The following is a 17,700-nucleotide window of genomic DNA, read 5'->3' as shown; positions in this document are numbered from 1 at the left end:
TGGATATTAATAAATGGTTTAAAGCCAAATCACTGACATTAAACTTCGAAAAGACTCACTATATGCAATTCAGAACCTGTAAGAGGTTTCCACCCAGCATATGTGTAAAGTATGAAGAAGAGCAGATAGAAGAGGTTGGCAGTCTTAAATTCCTGGGATTACAACTTGATAATAAATTCAGTTGGGAGGAGCACACCACAGAACTGCAGAAACACCTTAACAAATCTGTATTTGCAATTCGAGTGTTAGCAGACATAGGCGACATAGAAATGAAAAAGCTTGCATACATTGCCTACTTTCATTCCATAATGTCATACGGTATAATACAGGGTGATTCAAAAAGAATACCACAACTTTAGGAATTTAAAACTCTGCAACGACAAAAGGCAGAGCTAATCACTATCTGTCGGCGAATTAAGGGAGCTATAAAGTTTCATTTAGTTGTACATTTGTTCGCCATTTCAGCCAATAAAGTTTTTGGTCCCTTTTTCTTCGAAGGTGCTACTGTAACTGGACTACAGTATCTGGAGATGTTAGAGAATTGGCTGTTCCCTCAGCTCGAACAAGAAGCACAACAATTCATATTTCAGCAGGATGGAGCGCCACCACATTGGCACTTATCTGTCCGTAACTACCTGAACGTCAACTACCCGAGGCGAGGGATCGGCCGCCAGGCAGCCCGTGACAGAGCACTTCATCACTGGCCTCCAAGAAGCCCTGATCTTACCCCCTGCGATTTTTTCTTATGGGGGTATGTTAAGGATATGGTGTTTTGGCCACCTCTCCCAGCCACCATTCATGATTTGAAACGAGAAATAACAGCAGCTATCCAAACTGTTACGCCTGATATGCTACAGAGAGTGTGGAACGAGTTGGAGTATCGGGTTGATATTGCTCGTGTCTGGAGGGGGCCATATTGAACATCTCTGAACTTGTTTTTGAGTGAAAAAAAAAACCTTTTTAAATACTCTTTGTAAGGATGTATAACAGAAGGTTATATTATGTTTCTTTCATTAAATACACATTTTTAAAGTTGTGGTATTCTTTTTGAATCACCCTGTATTTTGGGGTAACTCTTCAAGTCAAATAAAAGTTTTCTGAGTCCAAAAGCGTGTAATACATATTATTTGTGGAGTAAATTCACAGACTTCCTGTAGAAACCTCTTCAAAGAACTGGGTATACTAACCACTGCCCCTCAGTATATTTTCTCCTTAATGAAATTTGTCCTAAATAATATCTCTTTTTCCAACAAACAACTCAGTTCACACATACAATACCAGGAACAAAAATGATCTGCACAAGGACTTAAAAGCACTTACTTTAGTTCAAAAAGGGGTCCACTACTCAGGAACACTCATCTTCAGTAATTTGCCAGCAAACAAAAAAAATTTTGTTGCAAATAAACATCAGTTTAAAAAGGAGCCTGAAAGACTTACTAGTGGCCAACTCCTTCTACTCCATTGACGAATTTTTTTAATAGAAACAAATGATGTATTATATATATTCATACTATTACTATTTACTATTAGTATTGTTATTTCAGCTTTTTTTCAAATCATCATCATCAGTGTTCTGCCAAAAGGCAGCTTTTCACAATGTAGTTCTCCAGGCTGTCCGGTCTTCTGCCGTCCTCTTCACGTCTACATAATTCCTCTTCCCTTCATGTCGTCTATCATCTTGAATCTCCTTCTTCCTCTCAGTCTCCTCCCACAAACCAATCCTTCCAAAGCATCTACTAGCAAGCACTCCCTTCTCAATGAATGTCCCGACCAGTTCTTTTTCCTTTCTCTTACAACCTTCAGCAGACATCTTCTCTCACCAACCCTTTCCAATACTCTTTCATTACTCACTCTTTCCATCCAGCTTATTCTCTCCATTCTCCTCCACATCCACATCTCAAATGCTTCTAACCTTTTTTCATCCTCTCGTCTCAGTGTCCATGTTTCTGCCCCATATAGTGCCACACTCCAGACAAAACATTTGCCAAGCCTTTTCCCTAGTCCTTTATCTAATTTGCCACATAAGAGTCTCCTCTTTCTATTGAATGCCTCCTTCGCTATGGCAATTAGAGTTTTCACCTCCTGGTGACATCTCAAGTCTTCAGTTATTGTGCTTCCGAGATATTTAAATGCGCTTACTTGGCTAGTGGTAGATTGTCCTATTTTAATATTGGACAGTCTGCGTCTTGTACTGATGACCATACTCTTTGTTTTTGCTGTGTTTTTTTGCATCCCATATTCCACACAAGCTCCATTCACATCTTTGAGCATGTTATTCACTGTCCACTCACTTTCTGCCAGTAATACCATGTCATCAGCAAATCTTATACATTCTATTCTCTTTACACCAATACATATTCCTCTTTTCCCATCTAAACTATTCGCAATAATCTCTTCAAGGTATGCGTTAAACAACGGTGGGGAAAGGCAACAACCTTGTCTAACACCTCATCCAATGCTGCTTCCTTCTGACATTTCATTTGCAATCCTTATCCTTACTTTCTGGTGTAAATATAGATTCTGTATCAGTCGTCTCTCTTTCCAATCTACTCCTTTCCTCTTCAAGATATCCATCAGCTTGTTCCACTGAACTCCGTCAAAAGCCTTTTCTAAATCTATAAAGAGAGAGACTGAATGTTCCACATCCACAATGATCTCCTCACCACAGATCTATGGAAAAAAACTAATCCAATCTAATTAAGAGATGCAGACTGGCTGTGAGAGTACGTACCTGTCTTAGGAGTGGTGGGCAGATTCGCACCAGGTTCAGGTCTCTGTGCTTTACCGGGAGCCTTCGCCAGCGAACCTCCTCTCGGACCTGCCAGCTCTGCAGGGCTCGACACTTTCCCCTGCGGCACGGAATCTTCTCGGGACACCGCCGCAGTGCGATCTGGTGCGACGGTGTCCTTCCTCGGAGTCACGGAGGGCTTCACCGCGGGGACCGCCGGTCGCGGCCCAGGTCGCCGTCCGGCCGGGGAGCCGGCAGCTCCATCCGGCCTGTCGCGGCCGACCGCCGGTCTCGAGGTGTCGCCGGCTCTGTCGGTCGCTGCATTGCCGTTCTGCTGGGGCCGTGTCACGGGAGCACTCTTCGTGTCAGCTCTGGGACCCCGCTGCCCGGAGACGAGCTTCTCGACGGAGCGGGGGCTGAGCGAGATGAAGACGCGGGCGGACTTTGGCGGAGACGACGGGTCGGCCGCTCCTCCGTCACCTGCTGTCGCAGGCTGCGGTTTTTCTGCTGCCGCCGGCTCTGTCTCGGCCACCCACAGCACTCGTTTGGTGACCTGTAATAAGATGTGGCATGTAGGGTTCTAGTTTTCTGCAGGCATAACACATCAGCTGTGTGAGTTAACCCTTCATTACACACTTTTTTTTTAGAAGTTAAAATATTTTTTTTTTTTTTTGTATTTCAAATTGTTCATGGATATTAACGACGTAGGAGACAATCTGAATAGCCGTCTTACATTGTTTCCAGATGATGCTGTCAATTACCGTCTTGTAAAGTCATCAGATGACCAAAACGAATTGCAAAATGTTTTAAATAACATATCTGTATGGTGCGAAAAGTGGCAATTGACACTGAATAAAGAAAAGTGTGAAGTTATTCACTAGAGTACTAAAAGTAATCCACTACATTTCGATTAGGTGATAAGTCACACAAATCTGAAGGCTGTAAATTCAAATAAATACTTAGGGATTACAATTACAAATAACCTAAATTGGAACGATCAAATAGATAATATTGTGGGTAGAGCAAACCAAAGACTGCGATTCATTGGCAGAACACTCAGAAGGTGCAACAGGTCTACCAAAGAGACTGCTTACACCATTCTGGAGTACTGCTGTGCGGTGTGGGATCGACATCAGGTGGGACTGATGGATGACATCGAGAAAGTACAAAGAAGGGCAGCTCGTTTTATATTATCGTGAAATAGGTGAAATAGTGCCACAGACATGATACGTGAATTGGAGCGGCAGTCACTAAAACAAAGGCGTTTTTCGTCGCGACGGGATCTTCTCATGAAATTTCAATCACCAGTTATCTCCTAAGATTGCAAGAGCACACTGTTAGCACCCACCTACATAGGGAGAAATGATCATCACGATAAAATAAGAGAAATCAGGGCTCGCACTGAAAAATTGAAGTGCTCGTTTTTCCCGCGTTCCGTTCGAGAGTGGAACGGTAGAGAGACAGCTTGAAGGTTGTTCATTGAACCCTCTGCCAGGCACTTTATTGTGAATAGCAGAGTAATCACGTAGATGTAGATGTAGAAACAGAACATGCTACGGCGCGTGCACGCATGCGTTCAGGCAGAAGGTGCAACAGGTGTACTAAAGAGACTGCTTACACCACGCTTGTCCGCCCTATTCTGGAGTATTGCTGTGCGGTGTGGGATTTGCATCAGGTGGGACTGACAGATGACATCGAAAAAGCACAAAGAAGGGCAGCTCGTTTTGTATTACCGCGAAATAGGTGAGATAGTGTCACAGACATGATATGTGAATTGGAGTGGCAATCATTAAAACCTAGGCGTTTTTCGTTGCGACGGGATCTTCTCATGAAAGTTCAGTCACCAGTTTTCTCCTCCGATTGCAAAAACATTCTGTTGGCACCCACCTGCATAAGGAGAAATGATCACCACGATAAAATAAAAGAAATCAGGTCTCCCACTGGAAAATTTAAGTGCTTGTTTCCCCTCGTGCCGTTCGAGAGTGAAGGTGGCTTGAAGGTGGTTCATTGAGCCCTCTGCCAGGCACTTTATTGTGAATAGCAGAGTAATCACGTAGATGCAGATGTAGATGTCAGGAAAAACGTTAAAAAAAAAAGATGTTTTTAATTTAGAAAAAAAATTATTTTTATTCAGTTTGCATTTATGCAAAACTGTGGGAAACTTATCATATACACTCATAAGTGACACTTTGCACATATGCAAAACTGTGTGAAGTTTTCACACAAAAAGGTTATTAACTGTCAAAAATATTTTTTTTTTGTGTCAAATTAACAACAGATATGAAAGAATTAATGACATATTCGAAAATTAATGAAAGACACATGTCTTAAACACTATGGAATGCAAGAAAGCAGTTTTTGTCACTGACACTTTGCACAATGCAAAAGCTTGTGGTGTCCGTGCATCAGCAACAGCTTCATTCTCATCATCCTTCAAACAATAATTATTTGAATTATGTGTATTAACTACATTAGCTATCACTATCTGCAGATCCCAGATAATTTATGTTTACTGTCGGGTCTGCATGTGAATTGTCAAAATCGAACTCGTCTTCACTGCCAGAAGGGCACTCTAGGGCCACAAATTCTTCATACGTCATCACTTTACGTCGTCCATTGTCGAAATACGAGAATGACTCCGTTACAGCGCTCGTATTATCACAATAAACTTGAAAAAAGCAGAAATAAGGAAACACTATCATCGTTCGATTGTGGATAGAAGTATTATTACGCACTACTGCACATAAGCAAACGAAATTCATTTGTATACTACTCACAAATTTATAAGCAGAAATACGAGATGAACGGAGCAGAATACTCTCCAAAGGTTTTAGAAGCACTACAATTTTTTTGCATTCACGTGTTCTTCCATTCAACTACTAACAATCATTGCCGAAAGAGAGCAATGTCAGCCTGACTTACAATGCTACTCACAGCAACACACAGTGGCGCACCATACACCCAGTAGCACATTCTAGTGGCAGAATCTTATCAGTTACCGTCATAATACAACATAGCACATCAGCAAAGCAGTTTCAAGCGTTAAACTTCAAGAACAATGGCGAAAAGAGAGTTGAAACTTTGCTTTGCACATCTGCAAAGCAATGCAGTGAAGGGTTAAGTGTGAGGAATCCGTTTCCTAGACTGTCAAAAATGTGTGACATACTGTATCATTGTCAGCAGAGATTAGACATAACACATTAGCTATGTGGGTCAAGTGCGAGCAATCTGTTTCCTAGAGTGTAAAAAATGTGTGACATGCAGTATCCTCGTTAGCAGAGATTGTTACATAACTCTGTTGAACTCGCTGCCATTTACATAAATGTGAGATCAATTCGACCACTCCGTCTATTCAAAACTGACTGCTTCAGATGGAATCTCCTTTGTAAAGTATAACCTAAAATGTTCACAAAGTAAAATTTGCCTGTAGAGTTACATGGAAGTCTTTCTGCTGCTACATAATGTTGACTGAAATTGTCCATTCCTTTCCATATAAATCTTTTTACTTGATCAGTTTTCTTCATTTCTTTCAAGTTTGTCTTTTAAAAATGATCACCATCTTTATTAAAATATGTTGGAAGCCATAACCACCTCTTACTTGTACTAATATAATAAGTAGTGTTGGGGACACCTTCAATTAATCAGTACTGTAAATCCTGATACAAGAATGCTGCCGAAGTTAATTTTGACACTGTTTTACAAACGTCTCTTGAGTCAGTTGTATCTCAGGGCAAATACAAGGACAAAATACCTCAATTCTTATAACTAGATTTCCTTAAAAGGCAATGTTTCGATTACTATTAATTGCTCAAAACGTCGACGAAGATACAGTGATAACTCTCATAATACTTTGCCTACACAAAATCTAATTTCAGTTTCATAATCCTGTGGTCAAATGTAATTATTTGATGAACAGAATGTTACTGTACTGTATGATTTTTATTTTTCTAGTAAACATTGTTTTCTTAGCCCTCCCACTGCCTTTCAATAAATCTATTACAAACATGATTTGCATTCAAAGAGAACTGCCTATTTGTGAGTGGCTCTGAATGTCATTTAGGTGCACTGAATTAGCCATACAATTCATCATCAGCAAAACTTAAAATTCTGTGGAAGTTATTTTGAATCAAAAGATGGGCCATAATTGTGACATGTAACTCGGTTGATGTCACGAGTGTCCGTAGTGGATCCGTCAGCTGGATGCAGCAGTATCGCCACAATTTTGGTGGGAGTAACGAGCAAACACTTCGACAACCACAGAGGTGTACAGTATTCAATATGGCACTGTAGTGTTTTTGCCTAGTGCAAAGTTGGCAACACTGATGTGGCGAGGTGTTCGTTATTTGTAAAGTTTAAAAAAAACTCAGACATAACATCCAGCATGGCCCTGCAATCCTTGACAAACAGTAACCACAAGGAACTTGCCCCCTTCTTGCAGCGGTGTACAGTAGGTCTCTAGAAGAGCATAGTGTTCCCAAAGATTGGAAAAGGGCACAGGTCGTCGCCGTTTTCAAGAACGAACGTCGAACTGATGTGCAGAACTATACACCTATATCTCTAAAATCGATCAGTTGTAGAATTTTGGAACACGTATTATGTTCGAGTATAATGACTTTTCTGGAGACTAGAAATCTACTCTGTAGGAATCAGCACGGGTTTAGAAAAAGACGATCGTGTGAAACCCAGCTTACACTATTCATCCATGAGACTCAGAGGGCCATAGACACGGGTTCCCAGGTAGATGCCGTGTTTCTTGACTTCCTCAAGGCATTTGATACAGCTCCCCACAGTCGTTTAATGAACAAACTAAGAGCATACGCACTATCAGACCAATTGTGTGATTGGATTGAAGATTTCCTAGATAACACAACGCAACATGTCATTCTCAATGGAGAGAAGTCTTCCGAAGTAACAGTGATTTCAGGTGTGCCGCAGGGTAGTGTCATAGGACCGTTGCTATTCACAACATACATAAATGACCTTGTGGATGACATCGGAAGTTCACTGAGGCTTTTTGCGGATGATGCTGTGGTGTATCGAGAGGTTGTAACAATGAAAAATTTACCGAAATGCAGGAGGATCTGCAACGAATTGACGCATGGTGCAGGGAATGGCAATTGAATCTCAATGTAGACAAGTGTAATGTGCTGCAAATACATAGAAAGATAGATCCCTTATCATTTAGCTACAATATAGCAGGTCAGAAAGTGGAAGCAGCTAATTCCATAAATTATCTGGGAGTACGCATTAGGAGTGATTTAAAATGGAATGATCATATAAAGTTGGTCGTCGGTAAATCAGATGCCAGACTGAGATTCACTGGAAGAATCCTAAGGAAATGCAATCCGAAAACAAAGGAAGTAGGTTACAGTCCGCTTGTTCGCCCATTGCTCGAATACTGCTCAGCGGTGTGGGATCCATACCAGATAGGGTTGATAGAAGACATAGAGAAGATCCAACGGAGAGCAGCACGCTTCGTTACAGGATCATTTAGTAATTGCGAAAGCGTTACAGAGATGATAGATAAACTCCAGTGGAAGACTCTGCAGGAGAGATGCTCAGTAGCTCGGTACGGGCTTTTGTTGAAGTTTCGAGAACATACCTTCACCGAAGAGTCAAGCAGTATATTGCTCCCTCCCACGTATATCTCGCGAAGAGACCATGAGGATGAAATCAGAGAGATTAGAGCCCACACAGAGGCATACCGACAATACGAACAATACGAGACTGGAATAGAAGGGAGAACCGATAGAGGTGCTCAACGCACCCTCCGCCACACACCTTCAGGTGGCTTGCGGAGTATGGATGTAGATGTAGACAAGTATAAATAAATATATCAATGGGTGTTGTGGATTTAGGAATCTTACAGTAGTAGTGAGGAGTCATATCAACAACATTTCCCAAAAAATATCAAGACTGTGTAACTAACCAATTCTCTTCTTCTACTTTTTTGCAATAATAATCACAAAACATCCCAAAAAGCAGTCACCAGTTCTGAACAGTGAGAGACTTCATCGGGTGGCCTTCACCAGACTACACAGAAGCACAAAGTGTAACACTGATGCAAGGAAGCCATTGCATTGTCAACATAAGTACAAGTAAAAGCTACACGGAGAAGATGCTGCGATATGCAAATGATTGGCTTTTCAGAGCATTCACACAAGGTTGGTGCCAGTGGCGACACCTACAACGTGCTGACATGAGGAAAGTTTCCAACCGATTTCTCATGCACAAACAGCAGTAGACAGGTGTTGCCTGGTGAAACGTTGTTGTGTGCCTCGTCTAAGGAGGAGAAATGCGTACCATCACGTTTCCGACTTTGATAAAGGTCGGATTGTAGCCTATCGCGATTGCGGTTTATCGTATCGCGACATTGCTGCTCACGTCGGTCGAGATCCAATGACTGTTAGCAGAATATGGAATCGGTGGGTTCAGGAGGGTAATACGGAACGCCGTGCTGGATCCCAACGGCCTCGTATCACTAGCAGTTGAGATGACAGCCATCTTATCCGCATGGCTGTAACGGATCGTGCAGCCAAGTCTCGATCCACGTCTGCAAGGCAACAACCATCTGCACGAACATTTCAACGACATTTCCAGCAGCACGGACTATCAGCTCGGAGACCGTGGCTGCAGTTACCCTTGACGCTGCATCACAGACAGGAGCGCCTGCGATGGTGCACTCGACGACGAACCTGGGTGCACGAATGGCAAAACGTTATTTTTTCGGATGACTCCAGGTTCTGTTTACAGCATCATGATGGTCGCATCCGTGTTTAGCAACATCGCGGTGAACGCGCACTGGAAGCGTGTACTCGTCATCAAGGTAATGGTGTATCACCCGGCGTGACGGTATGGGGTGCCATCGGTTACATGTCTCGGTCACCTCTTGTTCGCATTGACGGCACTTTGAACAGTGGACGTTACATTTCAGATGTGTTACGACCCGTGGCTCTACCCTTCATTCGATCCCTGCGAAACCCTACATTTCAGCAGGATAATGCACGACCGCACGTTGCAGGTCCTGTACGGGCCTTTCTGGATACAGAAAATGTTCGATTGCTGCTCTGCCCAGCACACACTCCAGTTCTCTTTCCAATAGGAAACGTCTGGTCAATGGTGGCCGAGCAACTGGCTCGTCACAATACGCCAGTCACTACTCTCGGTGAACTGTGGTATCGTGTTGAAGCTGCACGGGCAGCTGTACCTGTACACGCCATCCGAGCTCTGTTTGACTCAATGCCCAGGCGTATCAAGGTCATTATTACGGCCAGAGGTGGTTGTTCTGGGTACTGATTTCTCAGGATCTATGCACCCACATTGCGTGAAAATGTAATCACATGTCAGTTCTAGCATAGTATATTTGCCAATGAATACCCGTTTGTCATCTGCATTTCTTCTTGATGTAGCAATTTTAATGGCCAGTAGTGTACGATTATTACCATTTTATCGTTCAACATGCAAATTCTCACAGTTTTCAGAATGAAATTTCACTCAGCAGCAGTGTGAAATGATTTGAAACTTCTCACTTCGGTACACCAGACTGGAGACTGAACTTGGTAGCTATGCCTTTTATGGGCAACTGCTCTAACGATTGCACTATCCGAGCATGGTTTATGACCCAGCCTTACAGCTTTGGAAGATATGGGATGAGGTGATGGCAGAAGTAAAGCTGTCAGGGGAAGTTGTGAATTGCAGTAGGACAGGTCAGTCAGCAAAGTGTTTGCCCGCAAAAGCCAAATGTCCCAGTTTCCAGTCGCAGTCTAGAACACAGTTTTAATGTCCGTGTTTCACTCTGCAACAATTGTCACTACCTCAGCTACCACCTGATGGAAGTTATAGCATTGTTTACAAAATGGTAAACATTAGTCTGCAGAAAATTTTTTCCACTGCTCAGGATCACCAGCATAAGTGCGTTACCACAGTTGAATGCCATTTCGAAATGAAGTACAGGAGGGACCGTGCCTCTGGCAGTTCTGTTGCCAGACGGTACGCTGAATTTGTAGACACTCATTGTTCATGCAAAGGTTGGAGCAAGGAACATCACAGCATGTTCTGTCAGAAAAACTTATCAGATGTTTAAATGAGTGACATGCAGCTGTTTAATTGTCTTTTACTGTAACTGCTGGTTTCAGTTTACACTATCATGACAGTACATGCTTACATTGAAATAAAGCATGGAAAGCTTGCATTTTATGAATTTCTAGTCGTTCCACAGATTTTTACACGATGATGTAAACTGAAAATGGCAGTTACAATGGCACAGCACCCCAATCCACATAGAGGTTAGAATTATTTTCAAATCGATAACTTCCTCAAAATTTTGAATCTGACAGCAAAAGCTCATATTACACAACAAATAAAAATGATTTAAATGTACTACAGATAGAGCTGAATTGACAAACAGTGGATGAGGCACCTTGTGTGAAGTTCCTCAGGATCTGGACAGAAAACATAAAGCTCAGTCAAGTCACAGCCCAACACTCGTCACAAAAGGACCAAAGAATGGTTCCATTCAAAAGTAATCACCACATGCGTTGTTATACAGGGAGTACATAAAGTCTGGGAAATTTATTGCACAAGAACTAAACATTGTACAGATGCCATACATATTGCATTTTGAAGAGACACTCTGAAAGCTTTTTTTTTTTTTTTTTTTTTTTTTTACGAACATTCGATATGCGAACCATGAGTGACCCGGCAAACATCTACATCTACATCCACATGGATACTCTGCAAATCACATTTAAGTGCCTGGCAGAGGGTTCATCAAACCACCTTCACAATTCTCTATTATTCCAATCTCGTATAGCGCGCGAAAGTCAAGAGGGTTGAGGTCAGGAGAACGTGGAGGCCACAGAATTGGTCCGCCTCTACCAATCTGTCGGTCACCGAATCTGTTGTTGAGAAACGTACGAACACTTCGACTGAAATGTGCAGGAGCTTCATCGTGCATGAACCACATGTTGTGTCGTACTTGTAAATGCACATGTTCTAGCAGCACAGGTAGAGTATCCCGTTAGAAATCATGATAACGTGCTCCATTGAGCGTAAGTGGAAGAACATGGGGCCCAATCGAGACATCACCAACAATTCCTGCCCAAACGTTCACAGAAAATCTGTGTCGATGACGTGATTGCAGAATTGCGTGCGGGTTCTTGTCAGCCCACACATGTGGATTCTGAAAATTTACAATTTGATCACGTCGGAATGAAGCCTCATCCGTAAAGAGAACATTTGCACTGAAATGAGGATTGACACATTGTCGGATGAACCATTCGCAGAAGTGTACCCGTGGAGGCCAACCAGCTGCTGATAGTGCCTGCACACGCTGTACCCGGTACGGAAACAACTGGTTCTCCCGTAGCACTCTCCATACAGTGACGTGGTCAACGTTACCTTGTACAGCAGCAACTTCTCTGACGCTGACATTATCGTCAACTGCACGAAGAATTGCCTCGTCCATTGCAGGTGTCCTCGTCGTTCTAGGTCTTCCCCAGTCGCGAGTCATAGGCTGGAATGTTCCGTGCTCCCTAAGACGCCGATCAATTGCTTCGAACGTCTTCCTGTCGGGACACCTTCGTTCTGGAAATCTGTCTCGATACAAACGTACCGCGCCACGGCTATTGCCCCGTACTAATCCCTACATCAAATGGGCATCTGCCAACTCCACATTTGTAAACATTGCACTGACTGCAAAACCACGTTCGTGATGAACACTAACCTGTTGATGCTACGTACTGATGTGCTCGATGCTAGTACTGTAGAGCAATGAGTCGCATGTCAACACAAGCACCGAAGTCAACATTAGCTTCCTTCAATTGGGCCAACTGGCGGTGAATCGAGGAAGTACAGTACATACTGACGAATCTAAAATGAGCTCTAACATCGAAATTAAGCGTTTCCGGACACATGTCCACATAACATCTTTTCTTTATTTATGTGTGAGGAATGTTTCCTGAAAGTTTGGCCGTACCTTTTTGTAACACCCTGTATATGATACCAGTACAATGTTTGGTTCTTGTGCAATGAATAATTGAAAGTGTTCCCAGACTTTATGTGCACCCTGTACTTATCCCACTGGGAGCTTAGATGATCAGTTGCCATTTCATAGAATGTGGTCAGCCACTCACAGGCCCACTCTTGCACTTCTTTGTCTGACTGAAACCAACAGCCAGACACGTTTTTCTTCAGGCCACCGACAACGTGAAAATCACACGACGAAGGATTCAGGCTGTACAAGGGATACTGTAGTGTTTCCAGACTGAATTGCCGAAGCGTCAGCTCTGTCCAATTGGCAGCCTAGAGGTGGTCTTCGTCGTGCCTCAGGATGATTTCGTCCGGCAGTATTCCCAGCAATTTCCTTATGGCATGCCACATTTTCTGCAAACCGCCTTCATAGGGTTACGTGATGGGGAGTTTCCCTTTCAAGAAGCTCTTATTTGTTCACCCTTAAAATACATCCACTGAGCAGCTCCGTAATCGACATATGTAAACAGGGTGCAATGGCAGACGTAGTTTACTATGCTTGATGGTCCATTTAACCTGAAGCAGAGTGTTGTTTGAACAATGATGAAATCTAAATAGCACTAAAACAAATCAAAGTAGCATGGATGGTTGGTCAAATGGGTGGGTGGGTGGTTGGAGGGGGGCGAATGGCAATTGACCCTGCTCTCCTCCTCTCCCTGCTCCCTTCTCCTTTTGCGGCCAGCTGTTTAATGAGGCGCTAGCTAATGGAAAGGAATGCGTGGATTCTAGTATGTACTATAGAGTGAGCCAGGCGACGTTACGGAACTGACCACGGTCACGTTGTGCGCAGTCGGCGTGGTAGAGGTCGTGGTCGGGGTCGAGGTCGAGGTCGCGGCCGTGGTAGCGCTCACGGTCGTGGCGGGCAGTTCCGCGCTGCGCCGCCAGCTGTCAGCACCCGCGCCCGGCGCCGCCGCAGTGCTGCCGCCTGGCGGCGAGTTGTGCGCGGCGCGCGGCGGCGACAGTTCGGCGCTGCGCCGCCAGGTGGCAGGGGCGCCGCCGCTGCCGCCGGCCGGGGAAGCCCCGGCGAGGCCGTCGCGGAAGAACGCCTCCCGGCGGCGAGCGTTGTCTGGCGTCGAACCAGGACCTGCAACAGGCGGAGGACGCCTGTAGATCGCGAAACGTCAACAATGAGTCACATATTACTCACAGTGGCGCAGGAGAATAGGTGAAACCGTTAAACGAAATTTCTGAAAACACTATCACAGATCTTATGTTAGTATGATAATTAAAAAAAAAACAGTCTTGATGGCAAATTTCTTTTAATCGGAGTGACCGGTTTCAATCCTTAAGGAACATCTTCAGAACGGCAGCAGTGACTTCAGCGTCGTGGATCGGCGCAGCCTGCTCCATGCAAGTCCATCTGCCGTTCTGAAGATGATCCTTAGAGATTGAAACCGGTCAGTCCGATTAAGAGAAATTTGCAATCAAGACTGTTTCTTAATTATCATGAAATCGTTAAAGCTGAACAAAGCTCGGAAGCCTGATGGAACCTCTGTATGCCGAATTCGCTGCTGAGGTAGCACCTCTTTAGCTATAACGCACCGTAGGTCCCCCGGAAACTAAACCGTGCCCAGTGGTTGGAAGAAAGCGCAGCTCACACCCGTCTACAAGAAAAGTTGCAGAAGTGATGCACAGAAGCACAGCCTAATATCTTTGACGTCCATTTCTTGTGGAATCTCACAAAACGTATGCTGAGTCCAAATGCAAAGATGTATCTGCAACAGAATGATTTCCTTCATGACAACCAGCACGGATTTCGAAAACACCGATGTTGTGAAACCGCACTAACACGTTCCTCAGATATACTGAAAGCTGTGGATCAAGGCAGATCGGGTAGATGCGGTATTTCTCGATTTTCGAAAAAGATTTGACTCAGTACCACATCTACGCTTATTATCGAAAGCACGAAAGTATAGCGGCTCTAGAGAAATTGATGACTGAATTAAGGATTTCTTTTTTTTTTCCTTTCTTTCTTTTGTAGGGACGACCCAGACGGTTATATTAAATGGGAAGGCATCGACAGAAGTAGAATCAAATTCAGGTGGGACCCTTGCTATTCCTATTGTTTATTAACGAACGTGCAGACAGGAATAATAGTAACCTCAGAATTACCGCAAATGATGCAGTTATCTACACCCATGCTCATAAATTAAGGATAATGCTCATACATGGTAAACTACGCTCTGGTGGGTGGTTTGCGGGTTTAAATCACGTCGGGGTCTGACCGTGCGGTGCATTTGACCTGCGGGCGTCGCACGGTGGCGCTGGCAGCAGTCCACATACGCAGAGGTGTGTTGGTGCTGTCAGAGTACGGTGCAGCGAGTAAGTGTGCAGACGTTTTCAGACGTGCTAATGGTGACTGTGTGTTGAAAATGGCTCAAAGAACACATATTGATGACGTTATGAGGGGTAGAATACTAGGGCGACTGAAGGCTGGTCAAACACTGCAGGTCGTAGCACGGGCCCTCCGTGTGCCACAAAGTGTGACCTCGAGATTATGGCAACGATTCCAGCAGACAGGAAACGTGTCCAGGCGCCACAGTACGGGACGTCCGCAGTGTACAGCACCACAAGAAGACCGATATCTGACCATCAGTGCCCGCAGACGGCCACGGAGTACTGCAGGTAGCCTCGCTCGGGACCTTACCGCAGCCACTGGAACAGTTGTCTCCAGACACACAGACTACAGACGACTGAACAGACACGGTTTATGCTTCCCCCAGAGACCTGCAAGGTCCATTCCACTGACCCCTGGTCTCAGGAGAGCCCGTAAAGCCTGGTATCAAGAACGAAGTGCATGTTCATTGGAACAGTGGTCCCAGGTTATGTTCACGGACGAGTCCAGGTATAGTCTGAACAGTGATTCTCGCCGGGTTTTCATCTGGCGTGAACCAGGAACCAGATACCAACCCCTTAATGTCCTCGAAAGGGACCTGTATGAAGGTCGTGGTTTGATGGTGTGGGGTGGGATTATGATTGGTGCACGTACACCCCTGCATGTCTTTGACAGAGGAACTGTAACAGGTCAGGTGTATCGGGACCTCATTTTGCACCAGTATGTCCGCCTTTTCAGGGGTGCAGTGGGTCCCACCTTCCTCCTGATGGATGATAACGCACGGCCTCACCGAGCTGCCATCGTGGAGGAGTACCTTGAAACAGAAGATATCAGGCGAATGGAGTGGCCTGCCTGTTCTCCAGACCTAAACCCCATCGAGCACGTCTGGGATGTTCTCGGCCGACGTATCGCTGCACGTCTTCAAACCCCTACGACACTTCAGGAGCTCCGACAGGCACTGGTGCAAGAATGGGAGGCTATACCCCAGCAGCTGCTCGACCACCTGATCCAGAGTATGACAACCCTGTGTACGTGTGCATGGCGGTCATATCCCATACTGACATGGGGGTACATGCCCAGGAAACAGTGGCGTTTTGTAGCACACGTGTTTCGGGAAGGTTTTCTCAACTTATCACCAATACCGTGGACCTACGGGTCTGTGTCGTGTGTGTTCCCTACGTGCCTATGCTATTAGCGCCAGTTTTGTGTAGTGCCACGTTCTGTGGCACCACATTCTGCAATTATCCTTCATTTATGAGCACGGGTGTATAATAAAGTACTCTGTGCAAAGGAGCTGGACAAACAGTTTCCCAGGTCTTCATAAGATTTAGTGTGATATGGAGCGGCAGAAGAATGACTATTTAAGCGCCTCTATGCCTGACCTATGTAAGTAATCTCAGCTTGTCTTAGCGATCCCTTCGGAAGCGGTGCTTGGTGGCAGTAGTACACACGTATTCCTACAGTCATGACCTGAGCTGATTCTTGAAAATTTCTTAAGTTCGCTTTCAAGGGATTGTTTGGGTATATCCTCAAGCAAATGCTAGTTCGCTTCTTCCAGCGTCTCCCTTACTCTCGCCCATCAGTCGAGCAATTAAATGGCTCTGAGCACTATGGGACTTAACATCTGTGGTCGTCCCCTAGAACTTAGAACTACTTAAACCTAACTAACCTAAGGACAGCACACACATCCATGCCCGAGGCAGGATTCGAACCTGCGACCGTAGCAGCAGCGCGGTTCCAGACTGAAGCGCCTAGAACCGCTCGGCCACAGCAGCCGGCATTCAAGCAATCCGACCGTCATTGTACATGTTAAATATTCCCTGTTGAACCTGTTTGGTATGCCCCACACCTTGAGCAGCATTCCAGGATAGGTTAGCCGTGAGTCTACTTCAAGACTCCAATTTCTCAGTATTCTACCAATCAATAGAAATCTGCCAGCTGCTTCAGCTATGACTTAGCCTGTATGTCCATTCATATCCCTACAAAGTGTTACACCCAGTTGTCTGTAGGAGTTGGCCGATTCCAATTAGGAATCGTTGATATGGTAGTCACAGGATACGACGTATTTTTCGTTTTTTGAACGGCACAATTGTCCACTTCTTGACATTTGCAAGAACTCGTCAATCTTTGGGCCACTTTGCATGTTTACCAAGATCTGAGTGAATATTCGTAGAGTGACCAGACGTCCGGATTAATCCGGACATGTCCTCCTTTTTAGCTCTTTGTCCGGGGTCCGGGCGGATTTTTACAGTGTCCGGCTTTTTCGCAAAGTTGAGCGTAATACAGTTAAATTTACAATTTGTCCCGTTCTATTGCTCTTTTCTGAAATACTTTAACTATTGGCACAGCCTTCGTGATAAACACGCACGAAGGCGGTGTTAGTAGGTGGCACGAGGATCGTCGATGTTATCGTTGATCGACCTATAAGCGAATGCAAATATCGATTATTTAAAATTTTCGTTTCGTATCTTCGCTTTGTATTGGGTTGGCTTCCTGTAGTGCACGTGTGATTTGTGACTGTAATTTTTAACCGAGTGGAACAGGGAATTGTATCTATGCTTTATAGATCTAGAAAAGGCATATGAGCGGGTTCCTAGGAGCAAGTTAT

The 17,700-nt window shown here is 44.5% G+C and overlaps 1 protein-coding gene across 1 annotated transcript in view; it reads right to left on the bottom strand.

Moving 5' to 3' along the window:
* The window catches only part of LOC126426662 (serine/arginine repetitive matrix protein 2-like), a 288,117-nt gene that overhangs the window by 225,978 nt on the left and 44,439 nt on the right, over window positions 1-17,700 (bottom strand). Inside the window, exons 4-5 of the mRNA XM_050088547.1 lie at window positions 13,609-13,841; window positions 2,732-3,281 (exon numbers count right to left, since the gene is read on the bottom strand). Of these exons, the coding sequence (XP_049944504.1) occupies window positions 2,732-3,281; window positions 13,609-13,841 (783 nt within the window). The remainder of the gene's footprint in view (window positions 1-2,731; window positions 3,282-13,608; window positions 13,842-17,700) is intronic.

Source organism: Schistocerca serialis, chromosome 11 (genome assembly GCF_023864345.2).
Source record: "Schistocerca serialis cubense isolate TAMUIC-IGC-003099 chromosome 11, iqSchSeri2.2, whole genome shotgun sequence".
Classification (NCBI taxonomy): Eukaryota; Metazoa; Arthropoda; class Insecta; order Orthoptera; family Acrididae; genus Schistocerca; species Schistocerca serialis.
This window is presented reverse-complemented; position numbering and strand designations above follow the sequence as displayed.